This window comes from Coturnix japonica, chromosome 8, assembly GCF_054131305.1.
Source record: "Coturnix japonica strain WE chromosome 8, WE-NBRP24, whole genome shotgun sequence".
In the NCBI taxonomy this organism is placed as follows: Eukaryota; Metazoa; Chordata; class Aves; order Galliformes; family Phasianidae; genus Coturnix; species Coturnix japonica.
Window position 1 is genome coordinate 19,535,949 of NC_140670.1, and position 12,978 is coordinate 19,548,926.

The 12,978-nt window shown below is 34.4% G+C and overlaps 1 protein-coding gene across 14 annotated transcripts in view; it reads left to right on the forward strand.

Annotated features, from left to right (window-relative positions):
- Nucleotides 1-12,978, forward strand: part of MYOF (myoferlin) — a 62,260-nt gene that overhangs the window by 42,823 nt on the left and 6,459 nt on the right. For 6 of the 14 annotated variants that reach the window (XR_014948891.1, XM_015867133.3, XM_085555188.1 and 3 more), the window contains 15 exons: nt 117-290; nt 1,389-1,497; nt 2,992-3,069; nt 4,823-5,004; nt 5,099-5,257; nt 5,427-5,525; nt 5,856-6,017; nt 6,523-6,688; nt 7,225-7,301; nt 8,768-8,824; nt 10,865-10,876; nt 11,275-11,373; nt 11,963-12,088; nt 12,542-12,697; nt 12,809-12,900. Coding sequence is in view for 11 of the 14 variants with exons in the window: in XM_015867133.3 (XP_015722619.1) it covers nt 117-290; nt 1,389-1,497; nt 2,992-3,069; nt 4,823-5,004; nt 5,099-5,257; nt 5,427-5,525; nt 5,856-6,017; nt 6,523-6,688; nt 7,225-7,301; nt 8,768-8,824; nt 10,865-10,876; nt 11,275-11,373; nt 11,963-12,088; nt 12,542-12,697; nt 12,809-12,900 (1,748 nt within the window). In the remaining 3 variants the exon portion in view is untranslated. Of the gene's footprint in view, nt 1-116; nt 291-1,388; nt 1,498-2,991; nt 3,070-4,822; nt 5,005-5,098; nt 5,258-5,426; nt 5,526-5,855; nt 6,018-6,522; nt 6,689-7,224; nt 7,302-7,881; nt 7,911-8,767; nt 8,895-10,864; nt 10,877-11,274; nt 11,374-11,962; nt 12,100-12,541; nt 12,698-12,808; nt 12,901-12,978 lie in introns of those variants that run through there. The other 8 variants (XM_015867135.2, XM_015867138.2, XM_015867136.2 and 5 more) reach the window with 4 other exon arrangements.

Below are 12,978 nucleotides of genomic sequence, written 5' to 3' on the forward strand. Positions count from 1 at the left end.
TGCAGTAACAGACTATATTTCTTGCACATTGCAATAGTGCCTGACAAAGCAATTGCAGATTTTTTTTTCATGGCACTTATACAATATCGTGGATCACAGAGATTTACATCTCCTAGGGAATGTCATCATATGAAGATCAAGAAGGATGGGAATATGCTTCCTTGATTGGTTGGAAATTTCACTGGAAACAACGCAGTTCTGACACTTTCCGTCGGAGACGATGGAGACGAAAAATGGCTCCCTCAGAGACACATGGGGCTGCAGCTATCTTTAAACTTGAAGGTGCTTTGGTAAGGGACACAGTATCAAAAAGCCAGTCCTTAGGAAGGAGGTCAATCTATTAAATTATAGTCTCTGAATCATTAAATTGATGTGTAGCTGAGAAACTAATACAATTTATACTGTTAAGTCTGAAAGGGACCATTGAAGTAAGTACTTATGTTCTTAAATAACACTTTTGTCGATTGTTCAAATTATTACTGTATAATGAGGTCTAGATCAAAAGGCAAAATTACTAGATAAGCCTTCTGTAAGTAAAGTGAAAAGATGACTTAACATTTTAATGCACATAATTTAGATGTGCTAACATCAGTACAAGAAGCAAAAGAAACTGAAGTAACTATCCTGATTAATATTTGCAAGTATAAATAACCAAGCACGACAAAAAAATATAGCACAGTATCTGAAAAGTCAGAATATTGTAGGTCACAGTTTATCAAAACTTAATTATGCCTCAAGTTATCAGGTTAACACAGCTTCATAGATAAGCTCTGTTTATCAAGATACAAATTAGAGCCAATAACAGTAAAGCACATTCTTGTAAGGAGGCACTTTTTTTTTTTTTACTTTTTTTACTTTTTTTTTTTTTTAAGCTAATGATTCAGAGTATAGCATTAATGAGTTTCCTTTTTGTGTCTGTGTGTTTTCCTTTTTTATTTGTTTGTTTATTTATTTATTTATTTTGCACTGAATATCAGTCCATGATTCACCAATTAGTTTGGTGCCACAGAGCTAAAAACTTTCTCATTTGACTGTTCTTCCTGCACTGCTGCTAAAACAAATCTAAATAGAGTGCTTCTCTGCAACAGGGCAGTGCAGAAGAGCTGTCCTGCACTAAGAGCTGAAGTAGCTAATGTATCTCCATCAGTAAGACATTCTGGAAATGAGATTAAATGACTGGATTGTTTTCTGCACAGCTTCAGTGGCAACATGACATGAGCTTTGTATGACTAAACGTCTTTTACTGTACATTTATGTAGGGAAAGTAAGTTATACCTTGTCCTGACAATGAAACTGAAACCTGTACATCTCTTTATATGGTACACTTTTGTCAGATTGTTTCTGCATTTGTAAGCATTCAATGATGTTTTTTCTTCACAAAATTTTAGGGAGCAGACACTAGCACTGATGATGAAGGGAAGGGTTCAGACAGAACTAAGGAGTCAGCTACAACGGTGTTTGGTGCCAATACACCACTTGTTTCCTGCTACTTTGACAGTAGGTTCCTAACAATTCCTTTCTTACAAATTGTGTCTTTTTCTCTTCGGTATCAAACAGAATAGTAATTCTTTTTGTTTTACATGTTAACTGACAAACCTCCTGCAATAATTATTCATCTGATTCTTATTGAAGCCTGTTTATCCTACTAAGTAAAAAATACAGTTGATCATTTCAATATTATAGTCTACAGTTCATAGCAGCTTCTATTCTAATATTTAGAAAAAGGAATGAAGTAATTTAATATGAATAAAATATCTCATTTTGTTTGATATCTTTTGGACATTTGTGAAATGGACAAAATTCCCCAGCTAATTATTGCAAGAGCAGAATTCTAGGCTTTATTAAAAGACACATTTTTAGCATTAAGGTCCATTCATAAAAATGCAGGGAGCTAAACCAGCAGAGATTATGTATGTGCAGTTAGTTTTCTGCTGGTTTGGTTCACTTAACCAACTTGCTGCTAGGTCAGACAAATGCCTAACACAGTATAAGTAATAACACCATTTAGGTGAGTTGGTGGAGTATTCAGAACTTTGCCAGCCTGAACTGAATTAAAATGCCTTGGAGTTTCCACAGTGGGATTCACAAAAGTGGGAACGCTAAGGTGGGAGTCACCAGTGTTAAAAATAATAGAGCCCAATTCAATGCCACTCCAAAGACCCAGCATCCTTTTTGAAGATCTTTGACTGGAAAGTCTGCCTTTATTTGGAACTTAAAGAACTCTATCTCCCTTCTGGGAATAAGTGCCCAAATCTCTCAGAAGCTGAGGAAGTAATCTTGCTGTTTCTTTCAAGTAATGACCACAATAGGAGGAAAATAGCTCCTTTTCCTGCCAGAGTTCAGAGGTTTCAACTCATTGTGGATATGAGTGGCTGGAAAGTCTGGAAATGATAGAGCTGACATCTTCAAAGGAAATGTGTAGTAACTCAGCCATATGTTGCCCTGGGTCAGGTCTCCATCACATCCTACTTTTCAGCTATTCCATCATGTTTGCACAGATTCATTTTGTGGGATTTTTTTAAAAAATATTTTAGCCAAAGAGTTGAGGATGTAATTGGAATTATTACATAGATGTAGTTGAAAGGTCTCTCCTAGGTCTTTACAAGTTCTACAGTGAATAATGTAAGTATCGGAATACCCAGATGTTGATTCTGTTTGGAAGAGCTAGGTTATCACTGTGTTTCAAGCAAGAATTATTGAACAGAAGGATTTTTAGATGATGATGCACTGAAAAAGCCCAAATAGCATTAGCATTTTTTTAATTTTCATTCCTGCTTTAAGTTGTTCTTATGTTGGAACACATTTTTGAAGGTGCTACTGCAACAGCACTAGCATACAGAAAAGTTAGTATTGTGCTTGTGCTTTTCTCGAGAAAATGCTTTGAGCATTGGTAGCTTCATTTTAGGAAAGATGTCTGTGCAATGCATTTGATCTCTGTTTTGTTTGTGTTTTTTTTGTTTTTTTTGTTTTTTTTTTCTCCATTTGATACAGGGGTGTATACTTACCACCTTCGCTGTTATGTATACCAGGCACGAAATCTCATGGCTCTAGATAAAGACAGCTTTTCAGGTATGGAAAAGCCCTACTCGTGGTGTAGAAAAGTAGATTTACAATGAACTAGAAATTTGAATTACCTACAGAGAATCTTAAATCTGTAAGTTCTGTGTATAGGTCCCAGTTACTGAAAAAACTGTGCTAGGAAGGAAGTCTCATTCATTATGTATGATCCAGATTTCATTAGTACAGCTGAAAAATAAGTGCTTTGCATAAGCAGCGTTTTCTGCTGTCAAAGGAATCCTCAGTGGGGAGTGGGAATTGGTCAGGTCAGGTCACTTTGACCAATCATTTCCCTATGCGTTAGCTTCTCTTAACCAAAGCATACATGCAGTTCCTAAGCTGTCTTGCAGAAAGCTTGCATAGAAGTGGGGATGAAGAAAGCTGGATGGCTGTTATATCAGCAACTTCCTCACAGTGTTCAGTATTTTATAGTAGTTAATTTCTGGGAAATGAACTTGTAGAAAGCTATGCTGAGTTTTACTAAGAGGCACAGATTTTGTTTGTTTTTATGAGAACAACTTCTGCACCGTTATTTCCAGCTCTTACATATTCCACCTGTGCTGTATCCAGCTAGCATCTTTGTAGTCAGACTAATTAAATGTTCAGGTTATTAAGTATTTAATTGTTGTTAACTACAATTAAAATTCCACTGGCAAGTCACAGAGTAAATTGAAACTGGAATATGTAAGAATGACTTCACACTTTACATAAAGTCAGTCAAGGAAGATGAAATGGAAAGCTTAGAATACATTTTTATCAAAACTGTCATTCATTGGTATTCTTTTTTCCTTTTTTTAGTTAAGTGCATTGCACCCCTTATCAATATAAAGAAGATATGCAGCTATAGTTATTTTAGTGCAGTTTCTTGAGAGGAGGTTGTTGGGCTTGTTTAGAACAGCTGCCTATTTTGTCTTTTGTCTTAAATCAATATATGGCATTTTAAAATATTAAGAGACAATTATAAGTACTTCTAATTTCTGTATATGGAATTCAAAAGGGATACCTCAGATGTAGTCGCGCATAGACCAAAACACCTACGTTTTATTTTCCTCTGAAACTAGTTTGTAGTTATCCAAAGTTTGTACAGTTCTGATCAGGTACTAGAAGCTGTTGAAAATGACCTAAAGATAACCTTTAAAACAGCCTCAAGTCTTTAGCAATTGCAGTTTGTACAGGAAATGATAATGACCATCATCAGATATCTCCTGCAGAGCTCCTGATGATTTAAAGACCTGCCAAACAGAGCAGAGGGCTGCTTTAATCATACAGCTTTTTCACAAGAAGAGTGTGTTATGAATAAGATGTTTGAAATCAAAGTTTTATCTGTGTAATATAGCCTGTGAAAACTTATTTAGCACAAACCAGTTAGGATGAACTTCTTGTATTATTTGTGGTTCCATACTGTTAGGTATCAATGGAGATAACGAAGAAAGCTTCTACAGATCATATTTAAGAGGAGTATAGCATAGGCAATGATGTATTGTAGTTTTCAAGTCTAGTTTGTGATTTTCAAGCTATTTATTTTAATTATTTCCATTTTTTATTACTATGTTATTAAAGAGTGGTATAAAGGAGGCTATTTAGTAATAGAATAGTAAGAGGAATTTGCTCTATTAAATATAAATGATATGTGTGGTGTTTTGGTTTGTTGTTTTTTTTCCTTATATACAACAGCTTATAGAAATGGTAATGACAGCTTGATAAAAATTGTGCTTGTGTGCCTTATGGTTTCATGAGGTTTTTCAATCTTTGCATAATGTTTCAGATCCATATGCTCATGTTTCTTTCCTCCATCAAAGTAAAACAACTGAGATCATTCATTCAACTCTAAATCCTACATGGGACCAAACTCTCATATTCAATGAAATTGAGATCTACGGGGACCCACAGACAGTGGCCCAAAATCCACCTAAGGTTGTTATTGAACTGTTTGACAGTGACCAAGTGGTATGTGAAAGCTTTTTACCTTCTTTTTTTTTTTTTTCTATTACTGTTATTTAACAATAACATTAATGGCTATGATTTTCATTTTTTATTACAGGGTAAAGATGAATTCCTTGGAAGAAGTGTTTGTTCCCCCATGGTCAAGTTAATCCCAGAAGATGACATCACACCAAAACTGCTCTGGTATCCTGTAATAAATAATGGCAAAGCTAGTGGAGACATTCTTTTTGCTGCAGAACTTATTTTAAGGGATAAGGTATGTATTTATTATATTGTGGGTGTGTGTATGTATATGTGTGTCCTATCGTATATATTCTTTCATAGAAAGTCATAATGTGAAGAATTATTTTAATACTTGCAAAGTATGTCATTTAAGGAAGAGGAGAGAAACCAATACTTATGTGTCTGTGTGTGTGTCTTGACAGAGTGGCTCCAACCTTCCAATTCTTCCATCACAAAGAGCGCCAAAGCTTTACATGGTACCTCAAGGAATCCGACCAGTAGTTCAACTCACTGCTGTTGAGGTACTGTTTATTTTTAAGCTAACTGAAAACAAATGCAGCAGTCTCATGTTCCAGCTAACAAGTTTGTTTAAGGAAAAGAAAAAAAAAATAGTGAGAAATGTCTGGGTGTTTTTGTTTTTTTTTTAAATAAGCATGTTTGGGTTTCATTTTTTCCCTTATCATTCATAGTAAAACCACCTTGAAACATTTTGCCAGTTTTTTGTGTTTTTTTATTTTTTTTATCGGAAAGACTTTATTTCTTTTTCTCCTACTTTCTGAGTATCATACTAAAAATATTGATCCTCTGTCTTTCTCTCTGTCTTTTGCTTAATACTGGATTTTATTTTACAGATTCTGGCTTGGGGGTTGCGGAACATGAAGAACTACCAACTGGCACCTGTTATATCACCGAGTCTCATTGTGGAATGTGGGGGCGAAATGGTGGAATCTGTGGTGATCAAAAACCTCAAAAAGACTCCAAATTTTCCATCTTCTGTTCTCTTCATGAAAGTCGTATGTTGCTAAAAAAAACCACTATAAATACCCACTATCAGCTGCAAAATCAGTTACAGCATACTTTTTAAGGGGATTTGTTATGTCAGAATGGAAAGACAAACATACACATTCATTTTTGACTTAATGTAAGCAAGCTACTGAGCATGAAAATTCTAGTGAAGATCAGGTAATTGTGTCTAACATATGTTGAAAAAGTGTATGGTCTGATATGCTCCAGTGCAGCATATAGGTGTACGTACTTGAGAAAAGATCAATTTACATGCAGAAGTGTGACTACTTTCCTATTGCTAGGATGGGGGCTGTGTAAGATTCAAGAATATTGAAGATTTGAGGCAATTAAAAGTATTCTTCATGACTTTTATTGAATCATTTTACATGGTCAGAAATTTAATTCACCATATATTCATAAATCAAGTAGCAGCTCTAATTTAGGGGGAACATTTTTATTATTCATTTTCCTTATGCCTGCATTATAATCAAACTCTAACATTTTGCTTTTTAGCTTTTGCCAAAAGAGGAGTTGTACGCTCCATCTCTTGTTATTAAAGTGATAGACCATAGACCATTTGGACGGAAGCCCATCGTGGGACAGTGTACTATTGATTTACTGGAAAGCTTTCGCTGTGACCCCTACACTACTAAAGAAGACATTGCTCCACAACTGAAAGGTAAAAAGCAGGAAAAAGACAAGTTATGCTTTCCTGTGAGATGCTAAAATAACCAACTTTTGATGTTGACTGTGCATACTGTACTGATGAACAGCCTTCTTGTGTTGCATACTTAATTGGAGATAGTTTTTCAGGTCATAAAAAAATTAAATAGTGCAATGTTCTGTGGAGTAGTAAGAGTGCAAATGAAAGTCAGAATGGGAATGCTACTTAAAGTTCCTCTTTAACATTAGCTTGAAATTTAACTACCTACGTATTACCACTGTTCTCATTACCAGAGAAACAATACAGTATTGCAGCTAAAATGCTCTGACTGCAAAGCTGACATCTTCACCTATATTTTTTTTCCAATTTTTTTTTTTAATTCTATTTTTGAGAAATATTTGTGTATACTGCACAGAAACGTGATGTATATCTATTCTTAGCAAAACATGTCGATGAATTGCTTTCTCTGGAGGATCAAGCTTTCAGTCAATGAATTAATTTACATCTTCTGTAACTGTTCGTATTATCTTAATAAAATCTTTGGCTTACAGTTAGTCTACTGTCTGCTGCACCTCGCCGGGATACAGTAATAGAAATGGAGGACACGCAACCACTGCTCGCATCTCAGGTAACATCTGAAATTTGGTGCTTGACTGTCTTTTTCAGAGCTGTGGTTTCTGATTATCTAAACAGCAACATTGTCAGTAACACATGGAGCTGTCTGGAAAGTCAGATGGAGCAAACTTCCTTTGATAAAGGAAAGCAAAGGAAATAAGTTAATTATTTTATCCGCTGTTTTCATTTAGTAAACATCAAACTGTATCTTTTAATGCAAGATCAAGTTTTCCCCGTAACATAGGAATCCATTTATTTATTCAATGGAAAGAATATGATAGTGTAATAGAATATTACCTAGTCATCTACCAGTAAATTTTAGAGCAGCCTGATCTCACACAGCAGTTTCAGATAAAGTGTATAAAGATGGTATATTTTGTATATATGCTTTGGTGATGACAGAATCAAAACTGTTGTAGCACAGACCTACCGTTCATTTCTTTCCCCCACAGTCATGGCGCTGCCTCTCTTAGCATATAGTCATCCAAAACTGATAACACTTGAAACAACTTTTATCTATGCTAACACCTCTTTTCTTTCCTGTTCTCTTGTGTCTTTTGACTCTCCCTACACTACTGCTCTGATTCTTTCAGGACTACCACAGTACAGTCTTACTTTACAGGTAAAAATAATTCAGCTTGCAGAATTTTATTCCTGGCTTGGAACCTGAGAGAAGGCAAATTCCAAACAATATCTTATCGAGGAAAAATTATTGGTAATTTTAGAACTTAACCTAGAAGATATTTTCACAAATTGCTGATAGAGCTTTCTTGACACAAATGGGTTCAGTGGTGCCCTCAAGTTTGTTCATTTTGTAGGCTTTTAATCTATAATTTTGATTTTTCAAACATTCCTATTTGTTCATTGCTACAGAGGTCCCAAAGTAAATACTTCTAAATGTCAACTATTTGCTATAATGTCACTGAAGGTATTGTTCTTCTTTTATTTCTTCTTCAGTGTTTTAATGTCATGAAATTTTATAACTGAATTGTCTCATATAACATTTTCTTATACTTATTTCCTTCATATAAGTTAAGCGTCCTGAATATTTAATTTATAACAGTAGAGAAATGTCTATTTTTTTTTAATCTGAATTAGGCCTTGTGTTCTGATAGAAATGTTTTCTAGATGGTACAGATAACATTTCTAAAGGAAGTAAAAATTAAGAAAAAAAGTTTAAAAAACAAAAATACCTGAACCCACTGGCAAAACTGGTGTGAGTAGTTTTAGCTGATTTTGTTTATGGTAGGAAGTATTTTAAATGTTAGATAAGTCAAAACATAATTTCTTTTGGAGTTTGACATCACCCAAACAAAACATAGTACAAACCTGTGTACAGTTATAGCATCTGTATGAGAGAAGGAATAATTTTCAAAGTAAATCAGGCTGAAGTAACAAATACATCTGTGGAAGGCATAAGTGATATGCAGACAATATCACAAAAGGCAGAAATTTCATCAATTACATTCCAATTTCCAGTGTTTAAGCAGTATGTCAACAGCACTCAGCAAAATGGCTTCTCCAACCACAGTGCATGTATGTATGTATGGAAATATTGCATGGAGATGACCAGAATGGTAGCATAATGTTAATGGGATGTGGTCTTCTGGCTGAGCTTCTCTTAGCAATAATTCCATATGGAGATCTTGGAGGAAATGATTCTTATAAGTAAGTCTAATAAGACTGGTTAAAAATATTAAGGTAACTGTCTTTGGGGACTTATAAATATCCCACAAAGTCTGTATTAATTATTGCTATAGCATATAAATATTACTAAATCATTAGTTATCATTTAGAATCTTTGTACTAAAAGCACCAAAATTTAGAAGAATGATTTAACCACACTATTGGTGTATAAAATTAATTCAAAAGTCTGCTTTCCAGACAATGAAATAAATGTGCAGTAAATAAATTTCTAACCCTAACTTTTGGTAAGGATCCACCATCTCTTTTTTCCCATAATTTTAAGATATTCAAAAGCTAATAGTTCAGTGTAAAGATACTTTTCATATAAGAAGCGATAGTGAAATCAATTAATAGATTTAAAAACAAGCAACAACAAAGCAGTAACTGTTAAATGGTCTTTACCACGTGAATATTTCACTCCAAAATCTCAAATTTATCACATGGCATTTTACCCTGTTTTCCTGGCATTCTATGAGCACAGCCTGCTTACCACTTTTTAGCAGCAGTATCCAAGTCCATAAGGATAAACACAGTTTGCTTTGATGATTTTAAAAGGCCCAAAAATTTGGCTTTTTCCATAACCATTTCTTTACAAAGCAAAGAAGTGCATTAAATACAGCAATTTATTAAATTCTTACATTTTGCCTATAAATTCTGCAAATTAGAAATATGGCTTCTAAGAATAACCAACTTGAATTACAATATTTATGGGGCTTTTTTTTTTTTTTGCTTTTTTTTTTTTTTTTTTCCTTTTTTACAGTTAGACAAGACTGCTCAAACATAGCAGGCCTGAAAATCCCTGCAAGATAAATATTTTCAGAATAGAAATAGACTTAAAAGAATATGGTATATCAGAAAAATATCCCAACCTGTTGATGCATTTGGCTCGTACTCATAAAATGCTTTGCATATTTCTTTTGCTTTGCACCAAAATGTACAAATTATGTCTTTAAATTAAGCCACAATGTACACAATATGAGCATGAACAAATTATGCTAGATAATTCTGGCTTCCAAATGGAACGCATGAAGCTTGCTCTGAATGGAACATCTGATCTTGTTTGCAGTATCTGTTACTTGGCAGGTGAAGCATTTTGGATTGAGCAGATTGTTATCGCACAGATAAATCTATAGGCACATATCCTGATTGTTACTGCATTTTACAATTCACTTGGTGTTATTTTTCGGGCTCCTGAAATTCTGTAGCCTGTTAGCAGATGAAATAATGGGAGTAGAAGGGGAAAATGCTGCTGCTGAGGTTTAGCAAATTGCTTTTTTTAAAGAAGTCGATATCCAAAAGGTGAAAAAAAAAAGAAAAAGAAAAAAAAAATTCAATTTTATGTATGTGAAATCTGTTTGAAAAATGAATCTCTGGAATAAATTCACTTGTGCAAGTGCTCTTATTTCAGATGAAAATGTGTTTAAATCAGATCCAGTGAACTCTGCAAGTACAAGTGGAAAAGCAGTGAATACTCCAACTGCTGTTGAAATGAATAAATAGAAGCCAGGGTTGAATGCAGCAATGCTAACGGTTTTGCTTTGTTATTTGAAGAACAAAGCACAGCATTGCAATGTCTCACAGTCCTTTGTGCAGCTTGAGATTTTTTTGTTAGTTTGTTTTTCACTTCTTATATAGTTTCAATCAAGTTTAACATCAAGGTCATATAGACAGCAGCTAAAAAGTTATATGTATGCTGTCCGACTATTCTTTAGAAGTTGTAAGTTATTGATATTAGTTACTTTACATGCAAAACTGTATACAAAAAAAAAAAAATACAAGAAAGCAAAGCTCTATAAGCTTAAGTCTATTAAATTCTACAAAGCATATCCTCATAACTGTTTCTATTTTGTTTTGGGTTTGTTTTTTTAATGAATTGATCCTCACGAGCAGCTTACGGAAAAGGTAATGTATACTATTTTTCAAAACCTAAACATTGCTTTCTCATAACTGAAATCTCCAATTGAGAGTCAGTATATCAAGTACTGCTCCCTAAACTTTCAGAGTATAGATGATCATTGCAATCTCTGACAGTGTGTGTTATAAATATACCATTGACTTGTAGAATGGGAAATTCAGGAAAAATATTCAATATAGATGTAATAACCCCTAGATATTCAAAATCCCCTCAATTTAATGATCTGTTTAATACCCGAGGAGTCTCCTTACATCCAAACAAATGAGTTTTACAAAAAACTTCCTTTTACTACTAACTGTTGTTTCTGCTGCACAGCATGGAATGAGAGGCTCTACCATCCCATAAAGTCTTATGTCCTTTTTTTTTTTTTTTTTTTTTTTTAAAGGAAGAAGAAATTGTTGATTGGTGGAGCAAATTTTATGCTTCAATAGGAGAACATGAGAAATGCGGACAGTATATTACAAAAGGATATGACACATTGAAGGTATTGCTCTAGAAAAAAAGAAACGAATATTTGACAACTTTAAAGGCCCCAAACCTGGTCAAAGCTGTACCCTTCATTTTTTAAAACCTCAAAATTTACCTGTATGTGATTTCATGTGAAGGTCTGTTAATAATTCTTGTGGTGAAAGTGAAAACTTTGCTGCTTCTTTACCACATAACTACACTTACTAAGAGAAGCATTAAGAGTTTAGCCTGACCTTCAGTCAAATGCCATTGTATTCCTAAGCATCCAGACTAAGACCGTATGAACAGACAGAGGGCAATATCATTTAGCATTCATTTGTTAGAGGTTGAAACCATACCACTTTCACACCTTATCTAAATACACTTAAACAAAGTGAAGATAAGGTGGAGAAATGCTATTTACTGTTTTTAACGAGGCTTAAATGAAGCCTGATAGCACATTTTCCAAATATTCCATTGCTTCCACTTAGATGTAGAAATAAAAATAGCACTAAATTCTTTAGTTCCACAAGACATTCTACCCAACATACACTATGCTTTGCTGTTGGAGCCGATACATACAACGATTTCTAAATTGTGCTGTTATCCTTTCTTCTTTCCTTAAGGTGTATGACTGTGAATTGGAAAAGGTACCTGAATTTAATAACCTAACAGATTTCTGTGATACGTTTAAGCTGTACAGAGGCAAATCTGAGGACAATGATGATCCGTCAGTTGTTGGGGAGTTTAAGGTAAATTTCAGGTAATGGGCAAAAAACAAACTACAAGAGACTGCATCCAGCATTTAAATGCTTATCATTTAAGTAGGTCTAAATGCAGGCATTTCAGCAGATAAATACAGAGGCATGTGTTAGTAGGGGCAACAGATGCTCTTTAACTGCTTAGGTATGGTCCTTTTCATTTTTCATAGAAGGAACAGCTGCACATGGGCTCACACTGTTTGTGATAGTTGTTAATTTAAAATAAATAACTGACCTTAATGCATTCTTTCCTATGCAACAGAACCTTCCCAGGATGTAATTTTGCCTTTGTGGTCTTACCCAAGTTAAATGACTTCTGAGTTACATTTAAGTTGAATTAAGCTGTGATTTTCCTGTTTCTATGTAAAACTGCGTACATGCATAGGATAACTAGGACTGACTTTTCTGCATTTATCTTGACTGAGTCTCTGTATTACTTTTTAGGGATCCTTTAAAATCTACGCCTTACCTGATGATCCCACTACTCCTGCTCCTCCCCGACAGTTCCGTGAGCTACCAGACAGCGGGCCTCAGGAGTGTATTGTGCGAATTTATATCATTAGAGCTTTGCAGCTTCAACCCCAGGATAATAATGGGCTGGTGAGACTTGTTGGCTTTGGAATGTCCATGATGCAACTCTGCTGTACTAGAGATTAAATACAGTTAATCTTATAATAATTGCTTAACAATATTTCTTCTTATTTTGAATAGTGTGATCCATATATAAAAATATCCCTAAGCAAAAAAGTAATTGAAGACAGAGATAATTATGTGCCTAATACTCTCAACCCCATTTTTGGCAGGTAACAAACTTCTTTGTGTTCTTAATCTTTTGCATTCTAGAATGTTTTCATGCTTTCTGATAATGTCATACAATTAAC